The sequence below is a fragment of the Bidens hawaiensis genome, unplaced genomic scaffold, assembly GCF_021521415.1.
Source record: "Bidens hawaiensis isolate Kalapana, Puna unplaced genomic scaffold, B.hawaiensis_p1.1 tig00005142_1, whole genome shotgun sequence".
NCBI classification, from domain to species: domain Eukaryota; kingdom Viridiplantae; phylum Streptophyta; class Magnoliopsida; order Asterales; family Asteraceae; genus Bidens; species Bidens hawaiensis.
Window position 1 is genome coordinate 1,717,444 of NW_027491327.1, and position 18,153 is coordinate 1,735,596.

An 18,153-nucleotide genomic window follows, 5' to 3' on the forward strand; every position below is an offset into this window, starting at 1 on the left:
ACTTCCTTTAGATGACCGAATCTGCTTTTCAAATCTTCCCATATCATATATGGGTTATCATAATTAAAATACTCATGCTGTAGCAATTCATCAATATGTTTATGGATGAAAACATCAGCTCTTGCTTTATCCTGGTCAGAGCAATCATTGTATTCTTGGATTGCGTCTAACACATCCATAGATTTTAAATGTCTTTTGACATTTGCTGTCCAAGACATATAATTTTCTCCAGAAATGTTGAGTGCTGGGAATTCGAGTTTTGCTATATTTGACATTTTGTTGCTAAACATAATAGAGCAACTAATAAGATAAATATTAGAATCCATATATATCAATCAACAATGAGATACAATACATTGGTAGAGCTATAAACATATAAAAGAAAAAGAACATGCCGAACTCTTCAGATGGGAGATTAAAAATTAGAATGAGAAGTAGTATAAGCATTATAGTGACCAACATCAAAACCGGGTGAATCATTTTGAGAATTTTATCTTGGATAAATTTAATAAGAAGAATGTTTGTTGTAAATGAAATGGGTTAATGATTGGTTATTTATAGTGGAGGTTTATAACCCATTTATAACGGTTATATTACCGTTTATAACGGTAATATTACCGTTTGTGTGTGTGTGTATATATATAATATATAATATTAATTATTTTAAAGTAAGATAATAAATAAGATATTAAATACAGTTTATTTTATAAAATATATATATATAATTTGTATGTACAATAATAAGAATAGAATTGTTAGTGTAAATAAATCTAACTTCTAAAATAGTTATCAAATTTTAATAACAATGTTTATACACATTATTGCTATTACTCAGTATATTAGTTAGTATATGTATATGCATAGATATATATCTAATGTACATAATTAAAGAAGTGTTTATGATGTTTATGTAGATACCTTTGTGTCTATTACCTTTCTTGATTAGGATATAAGCGGCTCGTGCTGATAACGTGTTATAATATTAGCCCAAACTTTAACAAGCTTATAATATATGAACTTCAAGAAACAAGGAAATATGAGAATATGAGAATTTTACTGGATATAAACCTTCGTTCAAATCATTCTATTTATAATACAAAAACTACTGTTCAAAGGTACTATTTAAGGAGACAAACATGTATTATTGCTTTGAAAGAAATGGTCATCAAAAAGCGTCGGTGGATTCATCTTTGAAAAAGTGGTCATCCAAAAAAAGCGTATGTGGATTCATAATAATATTGTAATAATAATACATAATTTTATTGACTTTAACAGCTCTTGTGGTTCACATCTTGCGATCAATAATTCAGTATATCCTCCTTTCTTTGCAATCATCTGGTGATCATTTCTTTCTCAAAAATCAAAGAGACTTGATAATTCAGTATCTCATCCCAAGCATACCTTTAATGGCTTCTTCAAGTTCATCTGCTAACAACAAGTACGATGTGTTTCTGAGTTTTAGTGGCGAAGACACCCGCAGGACCTTTGTTGATCATCTTTATGCTGCCCTTGATCAATGGGGTATTTTCACGTTCAAAGATGACGAGAGACTCGAGAAAGGAAAAAGGATCAACGATGAGCTCTTACAAGCCATTGAGGACTCGAGAGTCTACATTATTGTATTTTCCAAAAGCTACGCATCTTCATCATGGTGCTTAAACGAGCTACTGAAGATCATGGAGTGTCATAAGACGAATGGGCGTATTGCTTTCCCAGTGTTCTACGATGTGGATCCCTCTGATGTCCGTAAACAAACCGGATCAGTCGGTGAGGCCTTTGCCAAACATAAAGATAATAATAATAAATCAGAGGTTAGAAAATGGAGAGAGGCTCTTGAAGCAGCAGCAAATTTGTCTGGATGGGATTTGAAGAACATTGCTGATGGGTAATTCCTTTATTGTTTTATAGGAAAATAATAAAGTACACTTGAGTCTAACTAAAACTAGGGGTGTTCAAATTATTCGAATTTCGTCGAATTTTGAATTTTAAAGTTGTATTCAAATTCGAAATAGCTTCAACAAAGTCAGTTCGTTTCTAATTCAAAATGGCTAGTTCGAAGTTCGATTTAGTTTGAATCCCAATCGAATTCGAATAGATTCGATTCGAATTAAGTCACAAAATCGTTTCTTTTAATTCCAATTTCAAAACGACTATAAACTTGTGTTTTAAACAACAAAAAGTACAAGTTTATAAAACAAATAAATCATTTAAAGTTATAAAAACTTTAAATGATTTATTTAAAGTGGTAGCATTCAGTAATATATGACTTAATAGCCAGAATGAGGAACTTCTAATTTTTAATATTTAGAAGTATAAAAACTTTTGTAATTTATCTCTTTATTAATATGAATATTTATAATAAAAAAATGTATAGTTTAAATTCGAAATTTGATTCGAATTTAAAATCATAAATTGGTTTTTGTTTCGAGTCTCGATTACCAAATCAAATTTGAACCGAATCGAATTCGAATGACTGGGAACCAAATTCGAACCTTCAAATTCGAATGTTACTGGAATCGAATTTTGAGTTCCTCGAGTCCAATTCAAATACTATACACCCGTAGCTGAAACATGAAATACGTTACACTTATACATTCTGAATTACACCGACCTGAAAAATGATTGATTGTGTGGGTTATTAACCAATCTAATAATTAAAAAAAAAATTATCTGCAGGCACGAAGCTAAAGTCATAAAATTAATTATTGAGAAGGTTTCACTCGAGTTACGTCCCATTGATATGAACTTTGATGAAAGCTTAGTAGGCATTGAACAAAGGATGCAAGATCTTGATTCGTGTTTAGAAATTGGTTCAAATGATGTACGCATGATAGGGATCAAGGGCATGGGAGGTGCCGGGAAGACCACTTTGGCTCGAGCTAGTTTTGATAAAATAGCATTTAACTTCGAAGGTCAAAGTTTTGTTGAGGATGTGAGGGAAAATGCTTTGCGGTCCGGTTTGAAAAAGTTGCAAGAACAAGTGCTTAGGGATGTATTAAAGAATAAAGGCATTAGTTTAAGTGGTGTTCATGAAGGGGAAAGGTTGATGAAAAAGATGTTGCGTGGCAAAAAAGTTCTTGTCGTTCTCGATGATGTAAATCATAGAAAGCAGCTTGAGATGTTAGTTGGTGATACTTCTTGGTTCGGGCCAGGAAGCAGAATTATAATCACAACTAGAGATAGGCAGGTGCTTGAAGCACACAAAGTGAAATGGATACGTGATATCAATCTTTTAACGAACAAGGAAGCAATTTGCCTCTTCAATAGGCATGCATTTGGGAAAGATAAACCAACTAAAGAGTTCGAAAAGCTTTCACAAAAAGTCTTAAGTTACGCTTCTGGTCTTCCTTTAACAATCAAAGTTCTGGGTTCAGATTTGTGTGGTAAAGATGCTAGTGAATGGGCAGATGCACTAGAGAGACTCAAAACAATTCCGTTGAAGGAAACTCTTAAAATATTGGAGCTAAGTTATGAAAATCTTGAGGAAGATTACAAGGAAATATTCCTGGATGTGGCGTGCTTCCTTCGAGGTTGGGAGAAAGACGATGCAATAAGAATGCTTGAAAGCTCCGGATTTTATGCTAGAAGCGGTTTAAGAGTTCTTGAGCAAAAATCTCTAATAACAATTTCAGAAAACACTTTTAGTGGTTCAACTACTATAACCATGCATGACCACTTAGTAGAAATGGGCATGAATATTGTACGTCGTGAGCATCCAGAAGAGCCCAACAAACATAATCGATTATGGGTTCAGAAAGAAATCGAACATGTCTTGTCTGATAACACGGTAAGAGTCAAATCTATTTGTAAGATGGAGATGAAATACTCACAATTTTTTCATTAGTTATAACATAGCTTTTACGGTCATTCTTGAATTATAGGGTAACGAAGCAGTAAGATGTATAGATCTTAAAAACACTCCTAGTATTTATTTGGAAGGTCTTGGAAACATGAAGAAACTTAGATGCCTAATTGTGGACAGGGGAGTGTTCACAAATGGTTTTAATGGCTGTGTGAAGATTGACGAAGCTCGCCTACACTTTCCAAATTCGTTACGATATTTGTTTTGGTACAACTACCCCCACTGGTGTTTACCCAAAACGTTTGAAGCAAATAATCTTGTTGCACTTGAAATGCGTAGAAGCAATATCGTACAGCTTTGGGAAGGAGGAAAGGTAATATGGTTGATTGGTTGTTATTTAATGGTATATCTATTAGCTAACAGCTTACATTTACCTTTTCTTGTTCTCTTTTCATCTTGTGATAGGCTATGAAGAAGCTCAAATTCCTTGACTTGGTTATCTCAACAACATATTAACGCCTTTTGTTTGTTTTTCATCTTGTAATAGGTTATGGAGAAGCTCAGATTCCTTGATTTGGGTCGTTCAAAGTTGAGGAGCCTTGACCTTGGGCTGACTCCCAAACTCGAGAGGTTAAATCTTGAATGTTGTCGGGATTTGGTAAAAGTTGACGTGGACGGGGGATGCCTAAAAAGCCTTGTCTACTTAAACTTAGATTACTGCAGCAATTTGAAGTCTGTATCTTTTATCGAGGAGTTGGAATCACTTGAGGTTCTAAATATAGGTGGATTAGGTCTGATGGAATTCCCGGGTTGTATAGTCACAGGGCACTCCAGCAATAGTTTGCAAGTGCTGGATCTTTCATTTAACATCTCTATAGAAGAAATACCCTCATCAATTGGAAATCTTCATAACCTTGTCTCACTACATCTCATTTATTGCAGCAAACTTAAGAGACTTCCAGGAAGCATTTGTAGTCTACACCATTTGACAGCTCTTAACCTTGACTCCAGTGGAATAGAGGAATTGCCAGAGGAACTTGGCCAATTGGAATGTTTAGAATACCTAAATTTAAGATCTGCAAAAGTTAAACATCTCCCTAATAGCATTTGTATGTTGAAACGTCTGAAAACCCTAATTCTTACATTTTGTCGTAGTCTTGAGAAATTACCTGAGGATGTTGGTGAATTAGAGTCGTTGGAGGAACTGAATCTACGTAATTGCTATAATTTAAGAGAAATTCCAAGCAGCATCTGTAAGTTGAAACGTCTCAGGGTGTTGGATATTAGTGGTACCGGCATAACTCATCTTCCACAAAGCATTTCTTTGATTAAAGGTCTGAAAATTGAAAGATGATAAATCTGACGAAGGTCATCTCTCTCAGCTAACTTTCACTTGCCTTATTTTAGTTGCCTTAATTTAATGTAAATGGATAAAATACAAATAAAGCCAGCAAGTGTGAAGTGTGAACATTATTTAACAAAACTTTTTTGACAGTCATTTTGTACTGAAATTTGCAAATTGGGTAGTAGAAGCGTGTGCATGGGTTGGTTCAGTTTTGGACTAAAAGCAAACCAAACTGGTTTGATAGAGCCGATTGCAGGGTCGGAAACCGCCATAATTCCTGTTTTTATAATATTATAAAGTACTTAATAATAGTAAAAGAGTTCGACCTCAGTTTCTGCAACTGATGAAGATAATTCATATACCCCTGTATCATACAAAATCAATTTTCATGTGTGAAAATTCAAAAATTTAAGCGGATTCTTCAACTTTTCAAGAAAATGTAGATGCTAAAAATGAAATTGATAAAAGCTAAAAATTTCAAAACTTTTTGGTGTTAAGTTTGAAAAGAAATTCCACATCAAATTTGGGTTAGAAAAAACAATATGTTTGACCTCATAAAAGTCAAACTGTACTCTTTGGGATGAATTTGGATGAAGATAAAACCACAATGAATGTTCAAATCTTAATATTGCATTTGGTACAATTATTTTTTCATAGTGTACAATCTTAAATGAGGTTAACAACAAATAGAAGTGAGAAATGACATACCTTGCAATATCCAAAGCATAAGAAACAGCAGTCAATGGATCAAGTCTTCCTTTCTCTTTTAGAATATCATACAAACTTCCCTAAAAAAATCCCACATTTTTTTAAGTAAAACGCTAAATCAATGAACCCAAAAGTAAAAATACCCACATTTTTTAGATATTCCGTTAAGAAAATAAGCCGGTCCGAGTCTTTCAAAACACCAAGAAATTGCACTATGTTCGGGTGACGCAACTTTTGCCATAACGCAAGTTCCTTCAAAAACGCCTTTCTGTAAACATATTATAAAACAGAAGGTCAGATGACCAAATGAATACCAATGAGTTCATGTTTGACTTTATGAGAGTCAAACAGACTATTAGGTTTGACTTTAGTTGGTCGAAGCTAACCTCACTTTCTCATTTGATGCAATTGAAGACCGGATTGTCTTTGCAGCAACTTCTGTACCACGCCATTTTACTTTATAAACTTCACCATATGCACCCTGCTGACATTAGCAAGTTTTTAACATAAAACTAATTTCAAAATATAGTATTTTTAACGATTTAGATGAAGTATTTACTTCGCCAATAAGAACTGCTTCTTTCAATTGAACTTCAGTGTAATGAATCCAGTAACATGGAGTCTGAGAGTCAGCTACAATCTGTAGAAAGATGCGGTTTGACTTTTGAGGTCAAACATATACTCTTGAACTACAAATATTAAGATTACATTTGATGTTGTAATAATATTATTAAACTTATATCACTATGTTTCATTAACATTTTTCATATAAAATCAAATCATTCGAAAGGCTAAAATGGTAATTTACAGTGTTCCAAACTATCCATTCATAACTTTTATCAAAGCAAAAGTCATGGTCCATTTTGCATCTGGTAAACAATAGGTTTGACTACAAGGCAGACATTTTCATTGACTCGTTTTCAATAAAGGGAAAATAAGGTACCAGATCAATTCCTCCATGCGCCTTAAGGATTTCGCAAATTTCCAAATGGCCTGCTCCAAGTGCATCCAAAAGCGGCTGCAAATAATAATCAAAACCACCCTCAGCAACAACAATAACAATAATGCACATTGAAACACCACCTAAATTTACAATTTCAGGATCTTGTTAAAAGAATAACACTTACGGTCTGACCCCATCAGTCAGTAGAGTTAACATCCGCCCCTTTCTCAAGAAGTAAAAGAACAATTTCGGTACAACCTTCACAAGCAGCTAAATGAAGTGCGGTTCTTTTATCATAATCTCCTACATTAGGTTCCACACCCTTATCAAGCTCTTGCATAACTCCCCATTTGTTTCCCTTACCTGAGCAGTAAAGAAGACGGTAGGGCCCATCTGAGTCGGTTTTTTGCACTTGACTTTGCTGCAAACATAAGATAGAATTAGTAATCATGCAAAAAGAGGACAAATGTTGTAAAAATCTGGAAAAAATTTGCTACATAATATACCTAGAAATTAGTATCACTGAATGCACTAAATTTGACTAAGACTTGGAAACTAGAGATGTGGTTTGACTTTTTTTTCTCAAACAAGTTACCACTGGGATTCATAAGTAAAGGCTTAAACTTATGCAAAGAGGAAAACAAGGTTATTAGTGTGAATTGTGCATCAAATGTTATTAAAAAAAGATTTAATCTTTAAAAACCAACACTAGTACTATGCTGGTTTTGGATATGGAGACTTGTTTGTCTGAATTATGAACATGTTATCTTAAAAGAAAAGAAGTGCATATATTAAAATGCATAAACAAGAACCCGGGTTATATTTATTTATTTTCCCCAATTGCACCAAACATATAATGATATAAAGGATTGTAAGCCTGCATAATCTTATATTTACTTGAAGTTGACTTTTTGGTCAAATGACTGACAGGTTAGAACTTAGTATCATTAATAAAAGTAGGATGCACTCATTGTTGGGTATCTACGATTGCAAGAAGCAAAAGGGGCGACGACGGGTTGGGGCAGCCAGCCCAAGCTCGTTTGTCGGCCAGTTTATATTAGTAATTAACAATTAACATTGTAATCTCGTGTACGTGTAATCAATTATCACTTAAATAAATAATACCAAGTTGCCACCCGTAGACCGAACCACGTTAAATCCCCGAAACATGTGCCATATTATTGCTTTTGTATACTGTCCGTGCGTGATCCTAACAGCCACGGGAGGAAACAAGAAGCCTATGTTGAATTATGTCAAAAAAATTGCCTACAACAAGAATCCTAGTTTGACCACAAGATTCAAACTTTATCTTAAAAGATAAATTCAAATAAGTAAAATGAATCAACTACAAAAACATGATCATATATATAATATGCATACAAAAACTTCAAACGTTACATGCATACCAATAAACATAAGTTCACACAAAATATATATAAACATGAAAACATTAATGTTATGATCTGAATTTAGGATTAAAAACTGACCTTGGAAGGTGATGTTGAGGAATCCATGGTTCCAAGATTCGTATGTTGAAGCTGATGAGAGTAAATAAATAATATGGGCCGATGGTTTTAAGTAAGTCTCCATGCTTGATTGGTGGGAATTAGCAAATGAAAGGAGTAGTGGTAAATTTGGTGGAGAAAGAACAGTTTTTTTTTTTTTTGGGAGAGGTGGGGGGGGGGTAGTTTAGAAGTAGAAAGTAAACGAGTGTGTGAATTGTTGTTTAGAAAAAAAAATAATAAAAGTATAACGGGATCTTGGTTTTTTAGTATCATTTGAAAGCTTGCACGGGAATGAGGTGTCGTGCATAGAAATGGATCAAACAGTCTCATGAACATTGAACGGTTATAAATTAAAAAATATAATAAATACATATTCAACTTCTCTTATTAACACCCCTTCAATAAAATCATAAACAGAATCACGCAAGTGTTATCATATTGATGAGTTTAAACACCCGTTTTTTCGTATTTACATATTTTAAGGGTAGCATGTATACATCTATTCAAACGAACTATGTTTATTCATATCTCAAATTTCAAATACTCTCCCTCGTGTTCTCCTGTGATTCATTACTTGTTGATTGTTTATGTCTCAGATAATTATGTTTTTATGTGTTTAATTGCTAATTGGTCTCATTATCCTCACTAGCTTCATTTAGTATGATCATATACTATCCTATTATTTTGATTTATCCGAATAGAATGGATCCTCATTTACGTTTGTTTCATATTCATTTATACTTGTGATTGATCTACGATGCACGTGAGTTGTATGATTTTTGCCTTATAAAATATATATACAACTTGTGTAATTCTCACTAATTTTTCAGTTAGCCATTTTATTTTTATATATGCTACACGTATTTTGTGTGAAGATTTGCCAAGTTATGAAGACATCTAGTAGACCCTAAGGATAGAATATTGAATTGTTTTGATTAATTTGTTTTTGTGTAACATCTTGGATTATATAATGAATTTAATAAATAATTAGTGTCATGAGCTTATGAGCTATCAATGTATCAACGTGACATATTCCGTTTCGGTTGAGATGTTACAGAAAGGACCAGTAGCTTAGAAGGAGCTCACTCAAGTTGTTTTGTAGTGGTTAAGGTCAAAACACGTGATACAAAAAAAGTTAATTTGGTTCGGGCCGGGTTGGGACCAGTTACGCATTGAATGCAATCCTTGTGTCTCGCGTTTATCGACACCGGTTACGCGTTCGATGTCACGTTACACACATATTATTGTTGGGTTACACACGTCTTGTTGTTTGGTTAGGCGCGTACTGGCTCTATCTCGATATCTCTCTCAATTCTAAAATGGTTGTGCGTCAAATGTCGTGTTTGAGCGCATATCCTATGGCATCACGCGGGCACCCATCTAGTGTATATAAATACAAAAGATATACCTTGAACAAAGTCTTCAGACAAGCCAATCCATGCATTTCACCTTACCGCACCGTTAAATATTTGTTGGATGCCCTCTTGTCACCCTTCCATAGTTGCGACACGGTATTTGATGGTAAAACACCGCCAGCTCAGCCATGTAATGAATAGGCTAACTATCAATATATTAATTTAGAGCATTCACATCCTGTCTACCATATTAACCGAATGATATCTACCTGTACTAATAAAAGAAAATAACGAGGATGATATGACAGTCACATATTCAAGAATTCTTGACTAATTTTTCCCGCTCAAATTCTTAATATCTTTTCATAGGCATTTTAAGAACTTTCCATATAAATAAAGATTATATATTCTAAAATTGGACATATCCTAATAAAATAAATAATTTTTATTGTAATTTAGATGAGAAAATATAAAACTAAAAATGGAATTGAAATATTTAACCAATTTCAATTTTAATTTCTAATATATGATAATCTCATACATAATAATATAAAAATATATAAAAAATAATAATAATATACGATTTCTTAGATTACGTTTTCATTTAAAAAATAAATCAATTTCCTTGATATCTTTAGCTTTTTTAAATATCTATATTTTGTAACATAACAACAAAGATAGGCACGCACACACACACATATATATTCTAATTAAAAAGATCTTTTCATATGTAAAAAACATATTTAAATCACAAAAAAATGAATATAATGTATTTGTGACACTACTAGCTGATCAACCAAATATTAATTAAATATAACAAAATCCGAATTGTTTTTACAAACTCTTCTCTAATCCGCGTTACACACACACAAAATTTTAATTGAGAATATTAAGTCTTTTCTTTTGATTTATTATGCAATTGCATATTAGACATTCAAATGAAAATCAATGTTTCAATGGACTCATAATGAACTTCTTTTGTTTTCAAACTTTAACGCCACAGTGGCATTGGCCGCGGGTGAGCTCTTTTATTTGTAATTTTTTTACTAAATAGAAAAAAATTAATACATGGTCATATGTTTTTAATTACGCCTTATGCTTTGCATTAATGGGTAAGGTAAAACATGAAGGCGTTAGGCGTGACACAGGTTCTAAAACTAGTTTTTATAATATAGAGAGTAGTTTAGGATGTTGTGAGTGGAGAAAAAAGACATGTAGTGATTTTTCTGTAAATTTGAAAAATGACTGTTCACCCCCTATAATTTTTTAATATTTGTGAAAAGTGGTTGTGAGTAAATGAGAGATAAAAGGTAATGATAAAAGTATGAAAAATATTATTTAGTTGAAAAGAAAAGAGAAAATGTAGCGTGTTTTAGTGTAATTTTGGATTCGAAGATAGAAGAAGGGATGAGAATTCTCGTACAGATTATCTGGAAATTGCAAACAAATCCTTTTTTGTACGTATCATCATGATTGCTATATGCATGTAGAGTATAATGTTCATCATGTCATGATAGGGCCTAAGAGCATTCTTAATCCGTTCCTTATAAATATGTGAGGCGATTTGCAAATTATATGGTATGGTTATGAGTGATTGTGAGTAGAGGAAAGAGAAAATGTTATATGAGAAAGTTATATTTGGGGTTTCACTATAGATATCATATAAATTTTTAATATTTTCTGAAAGTGGTTGTGAGTGAAGAAGAGAGAAATATAATAGCAAATGCATAAAAAGTATTATTGAATTGAACAGAAAAGAGAAAATGCAGTAATTTTTAGTGTAATTATATGCTATATATGAATATATGGTAGAGATGGGCTGGGAATGCTATAAGATATCACATTTCATCATTATACAAATTAATAGTCTATGAATATAAATCTTAGTTACATGAAATATATGAAAGGAAAATTTAGTAAAACTTTACAAAGTTATTTAATTGGAGATAAATAATCTCATCTTTTGTGTATTGGCCGATAATAAACCCATCTTTAAAAATCACTACCAACGGTCCAAACTTTTAACTATTTTGTCTCAATGGTCCTCCATTAAAAAAACACTTAATGCCATTACATTTTTTTCCGAGTTTCAAATCGATATTTTAGGGCTTTTGATCGGAAGAAGGATACGAGTCAACTGATGTAAAACTTATCTTGGAACGGTGATCCAAACGACGAAACGGTGTTTCAATTTGAGTGTTTGAATTTCCAATTAACAAAAAATCAATCCATTTGATGCATCGTTTCGAGATAAGTTTTACATCCGTTGACCCGTATCATTCTTCTGATCAAAAGCCCTAAAACATCGGTTTGAAACTCGGAAAAAATTGTAACGACGTTAAATGTTTTTTAAAGGAGGACCATCGAGACAAAAATAGTTGAAAGGTTGGACCGTTGGTAGTGATTTTTAAAGGTGTGGTTATTATCGGCCAATACAGAAAATGTGGGATTGTTTTATTTCCAGTTTGCCTTTAATTTGCCATAAGTCATTATTTACATTAAGAGCATTTTCAACCCATCATCTAAATTATATGAGGGGAAATTTGTAAATTATAGGGTGGGGTTGTGAGAATAAGAGCATTAACATTCTTTTCACTATCTCTAAATCTAAAATTACATTAACAATCACTATATTTTCTCTTTCCTTTTAATTAAATAATACTTTTCTATATCTTTATCATTACCTTTTCTCTCACATTTACTCACAACCATTTTAAAAAAATATTAACGACGACGTTAAGTTATTTAATAATCCCAACTTAATGCAGTTGGCTGATAATAATCCCAACTTAGAAAGTAGCTGTCACCGATCCCAACTTGCACACTATTCGTTTTCATTGGACCTCCATTAAAAAAATATAACGACGTTAAGTTTTTTCCAATATTCAAATTGATATTTTAGGGCTTTTGATCGGAATGGGGATACGAGTCGATTGATGTAAAACTTATCTCAAACCGGTGCTTCAAGTAGCTTGATTTTTGTTAATTAAAAGTTTAAACATCGGAATTGAAGCATCCTTTAGTCGTTTGGACCACCGTTATTTTTGGTGCTTTTTTAGTAATCCAACACACTTCAACCCGACTCCATTTTTACCCATATATGTTTTAACCCAAACCAAATTGTTTTTTAAAACATCTTGAACTCATTTTATTCAAACCAATATTATTTGCTTTGTTATAACCGACAAGTATCTTCATGGTGTATATGGGTCTATACCTCACATTTTATTGGGGTTTTCTACTATCCTAGAAAGTACTTTTCCATGAAAAAGATATTATATATGTTTAAAGATTGGGATTGTACCCTATCAAAATATCAACAGAAAATTATTGTTTGCGTCCATGTGGTTTGAGGGCGGGGACACATTCGAAAAAAATAAACTTGTTGAGTCCCTATCGTTTAAAAAATGAACTGTATGAGTCCCTGGCACTAAACTTCCGTTAACAACCCCGTTAAAATGAGGGACAAACTTGTATTTTCACAGCAGTAAAAAAAACAAAAAACATCGTTCATCAGTCACCACCTAAATCAAGTACAATCAAAACTTCAAACCCTAACTCACCATTCATCCTCAAATTCCAATTTCTGGACTTAAATCTTAAATTCGATGCTCAAATCAACTAAATCCACACTTTGATTCAACATCACGTCTCAATTTGAACGTTTGAGATCCTAATTTCACTCCGCATTCTCCACACTCTATGTTATATCTATTGATACGGTTGCTGGAAGGGTGAGGGTGTTCTCCGGCGAGTCTTTCTGATGGCACCTCGGCAGCACGGCGGCGACGACACTAGAGCCACAGGTGCCAATTTTTTAAAAACCGGTTTTTTACACGTACCGGATTGGGCTAAATACAACCGGTTGAACCGGGTTATACCGGGAGGTTCAACCGGCTGAACAGTTTACCTTATAATTTCCTATAAATACAACTTTAACTCCAAAAATAACCTAAAAGTAAATAATTTCATAACAAAAAATAATCCAAAAGTTAATCCATATTAAAAAAATAATACTGAAGCACTCAATTTTAAAAAAACAGTCATAAAGTTTATACATTTGAATATTAATTGTTGGGTTAAACGTAATTTTGATAAAATATGGGCCGCAAATATCAAAAAATTTTTGGACATAAAACCGGGTTGCCGGTAAAAACCGGTATTTTAGAAAAAAACCGCCGGTACGATGTTCTAACAAACCGGCCAAAAATACAGGCTTAAAATACCGGCCTGCTGTGCGAAACTCGGTTTAACCGGTTCAACCGGCCGGTTTGAACCGGTTTTTAAAACACTGACAGGTGCACGGTGGCGGCGGCACATGAGCTAGGATTTTTATCATGGTATGTCGATTATGGTGGGTTATGGTGGAAGTACTGTTGCTAGATAGCGAGACCAAACGAAGATTCCGGCAACTGAAACGTTTTATGATAAACCTTGCTTTTCCGGCGACATCTCCGGCGAACCCACCTGATTCCGACGCAACGGTTTGATTAGTTTTGTTAAAAAAGTAGGCCAGTTTGATTAGTTTTGGTAAAAAAGTAGTTCGGTTCGATTGGTTTTTTGTTAAAGAACTTGTTCGGCCCGATTAGTTTGGTAAAGAAGTAGTTTGGTTCTTTTAATTTTGTTGAAAAAGTAGTTCGGTTTGATTAGTTTTTTGTTAAAAGACTAGTATGGCCTGTTTAGTTTTGTTAAAGAAGTAGATCGGTTTGATTAGGTTTGTTAAAAAAAAGTAGTTCGGTTTGATTAGTGCTGTTAAAAAGAAAGTAAGTTCGGTTCGATTAGTTTTGTTGAAAATTTGTTTGGTTCAATTAGTTTTGTTAAAAAAGTAGTTCGGTTTGATTAGTTTTTGTTAAATAACAAGTTCGGCCCGATTAGTTTGTTGAAGTAGTAAAGTAATTTGGTTCGATTAGTTTTTGTTAAATAACTAGTTCGGCCCGATTAGTTTGTTGAAGTAGAAGTTCGATTCATATAGTTTTGTTAAAAAAATAGTTTGGCTCAATTAGTTTTGTTAAAAAAAACTAGTTCGGTCTGATTAATTTGTTAAAGAAGTAGTTCGGTTCTATTAATTTCGTTAAAAAAATAGTTCACTTGTATTAGTTTTGTTAAAAAAGTAGTTCGGTTTGATTAGTTTTTTGTTAAAAAACTAATACGGCCCGTTTAGTTTTGTTAAAGAAGTAGTTCGGTTCAATTAGTTTTGTTAAAAAAAAGTAAGTTCGGTTCGATTAGTTTTGTTAAAAAAAAGTAAGTTCGGTTCGATTAGTTTTGTTAAAAAAAAGTAAGTTTGGTTCGATTAGTTTTGTAGAAAAGTAGTTCGTTTCGATTAGTTTTTGTTAAACAACTAGTTCAGCCCGATTAGTTTGTTGAAGTAGTAGTTCGGTTCATATAGTTTTGTTAAAAAGTAGTTTGGCTCAATTAGTTTTGTTAAAAAACTAGTTCGGCCCGATTAATTTGTTAAAGAAGTAGTTCGGTTCTATTAATTTCGTTAAAAAATAGTTCGGTTGCATTAGTTTTGTTAAAAAAGTAGTTCGGGTTGATTAGTTTTTTGTTAGAAAACTAATACGGCCCGTTTAGTTTTATTAAAGAAATAGTTCGGTTCGATTAGTTTTGTTAAAAAAAAATTAAGTTCGCTTCGATTAGTTTTGTAGAAAAAGTAGTTCGTTTCGATTAGTTTTTGTTAAAAAACTAGTTCGGGCCGAATTAGTTTGTTGTAGTAGTTCAGTTAATATAGTTTTGTTAAAAAAGTTGTTTGGTTCGATTAGTTTTGTTAAAAAATGTAATTCGGTTCGATTAGTTTTGTTAAAAAAAAATTGGTTCGGTACGATTAGTTTTGTTAAAAAAGTAAGTTCGCTTCGATTAGTTTTTGTTAAAGAACTAGTTCGGCCCGATTAGTTTTGTTAAAGAAGTAGTTCGGTTCTACTAGTTTTGTTAAAAAAAATATTTTAGATGGAAATTTATAACGAGGGACTAAAACGAAGCACACCATAAACAACAGGGACTCATAAGAATCTTATGAAAGGGCACATTGGTAATTTCAGCTTTTCCATGGACGGAAGTTTAACTGCAGGGACTCATACAGTTCATTTTTTAAACCATAGGGACTCAACAAGTTCATTTTTTTCGAGGGACTCAATATGTCCTCACCCTCAAACCACAGGGACGCAAACAGTAATTTTCTCAAATATCAATAGTCGAAAGAAGACTTTTAACTTTCATCTTCTTGAATTAAATAGTCCAGTTTGACATTTTGACTCAAAGTTACCAATCCCATTGTTTACACACAAAGCCATCCAACAAACTGATCAACACAAAAGTAATATGTGAAAGTACCAAATGCAAAAGTACATATAAAACGAATTCAAACTGCATTAATTAATTTCCCTTCTCGTCGACTTCGACTTTCATTCCCACCGGCTTTTCGACGTCATTTCTTATTCCCACCGGCTTTTCGACGTCATTCTTATTCCCACCGGCTCCAATGCTTTCAAGTCATCCATTCTACACTTCGTGCACTGCGACAAAGCTGCCACATATGGGTATTGCACGTTTTCCACTCACGCACGGCCTTTTTGAGCTCCTCCTTGGCCTTTGGGTTATATAGCTCGTTAGCCTCCAAAGTCACCCCATCTTTGCAATTTGCATAACCTTTAGCAAGACCCTTATGCACCCCTGCCGCATACAAGTTTGATTCCGCATACAATTTAGCATCTTTAGTGCTCACTTGCTAGTGTATGATTGTATATATGTTAGATTTCTTTGGTTGCATAAGTTATTAATTAGTTTTCAATGCTTGAATTTTGACCCATTAATTTGATCAATGTTCACATATATATGCAACTAATAGATCTTTTTTTAATTTTGACCCGTTTCGAACTTTCTCGCATTGTTGGTTTTGAGCTTTAACCGATTGTTGCATACCACATTCAAATGAATATTTTGTAACTATTATGTTAATCTTGAAAATTTTGTGGTAGACCCGTCTTTACACATCATGATCTAAATCAATGACCATTTTTAGACGGACCCGTAATAACTAAAATTACATTCCACATAAAATCCTATTAGCTAATTCTGCATGTGTTAGGATAAAATATGTATTTTGTCAAATGCCTCAGATTTTAGGTTGCTTTAGGCCCCTAAAATGGTTGATGGTTGGGCCACTCTTACCCGACTTGAATCGACCTGAATAATTTTATAATCAATTTGAAATTGAAGCTTCTAAAAATAGTAAACTCTTTAAAAAAAATTCCTGAATATGTCACTATGGAATATCGGATTGGTTTAGATCATACAACCGGAATCAGATTATATGACTCGTGAGCTATGCACCTTTATTAGACATCTTTTAAATTATTCTTAAACAATATATTTTTATTTTCTTTTCAAATATGGATATATTTTTTAGTTTGAAAGTAGAAGAAACAAACAAAATGTTATTCGAGTACTGTATAGGGTTATAGGCCAATCTATTATGCCTACTTGATTATATTTGGAACGTTTTTTTTTCTATTTTCTATGTAATTTAGGAAAAATAGATGAAAAAGATATACTTGCATCTCGTGTCTAAAGAATACTTACTCTAGTATTGTGGATAGTTCACTGTTAAAAAAAAGGTCAAACTCACATTTTATAGTCTACCCTACATTTAAATAGTTAGAGTGCGACACGTCAGAGTCATGTGTATAAAGTATACACACATTTAAACTCTTAACGTCTTACGCTTCATATGAATTGGAGTCAAGTATTATATACTTATCAAACACTGTTAAAAAAATAATCAAACTCATGAGTATTCTTACTCGAGTATTGTGGGTAGTTTCAAAGCAATTTAGACAAACATAGATGATAAAAATCCTTTGTAACATATATGATTGATTTTCACAACAAACCAAGATCTAAAACCCATCGCATGGCCAGGGAAAAACATATCAAAACCGATATCTAAACCACATGAACCGAGATTGGAAACCATTGCCGAAAAACCACCTAAACCGCCTGTCAACCTACTAGCTATCTGAATTACACAATCACCATCTCTCCCTTTCAGTTTTCAACTTTCTGCCTATTGTCAGACGGTCATTTGAACTGGAAAACGATGAAGATGGAAATGGTGGTGATGCACGTTGATGATGGCCAGCCGAAAGCACAATGGTGAAATGTAGGCCGGCCAGAGATGTGGCAGCTTTGTAATAAGGTTTTTGATACATTTGGTTCTCTTGCCTCCAAAGCTATTATGTTTCAGAAAAAGAGCTATAACTTTGTTTTCAGTAGGATGGGTTTTGCCATTCAAAAGAGGGTGACGATGCAGCTTGTTGCACATTTACCCACATCTCTATTGTAATTGGATCCTTTTGTTCGGTTATTATATCTTAGTTTCATGAGATATAAAAAATATTGTTAACTCATAAAAGGTATTGTTCAATTCATTTTTGATAAGTAAAAAATATAAAAAACCTAGTTTGGTTAATATTTTTTTCCCACCACCCATTTTGAGAAAA

At 33.1% G+C, this 18,153-nt stretch overlaps 3 protein-coding genes across 3 annotated transcripts in view; 2 read left to right on the top strand and 1 right to left on the bottom strand.

Annotated features, from left to right (window-relative positions):
* Nucleotides 1-18,153, top strand: part of LOC143629028 (disease resistance protein Roq1-like) — a 127,765-nt gene that overhangs the window by 98,232 nt on the left and 11,380 nt on the right. The gene's annotated exons all lie outside the window — the stretch shown is intronic.
* LOC143629046 (TMV resistance protein N-like) lies at nt 1,322-5,156 on the top strand. Its single transcript, XM_077098430.1, has 4 exons — nt 1,322-1,885; nt 2,677-3,787; nt 3,882-4,175; nt 4,350-5,156. Exons 1-4 carry the CDS (start codon nt 1,407-1,409, stop codon nt 5,154-5,156), a joined length of 2,691 nt encoding a protein of 896 aa, XP_076954545.1. The 5' UTR covers nt 1,322-1,406.
* Nucleotides 5,502-8,312, bottom strand: LOC143628992 (serine/threonine-protein kinase VIK-like). Its single transcript, XM_077098403.1, has 8 exons — nt 8,286-8,312; nt 7,057-7,219; nt 6,799-6,938; nt 6,415-6,495; nt 6,242-6,336; nt 6,003-6,123; nt 5,856-5,935; nt 5,502-5,511 (listed from the first exon to the last, which is right to left on the bottom strand). The coding sequence occupies exons 1-8, from the start codon at nt 8,310-8,312 to the stop codon at nt 5,502-5,504; spliced, it is 717 nt and encodes a 238-aa protein (XP_076954518.1).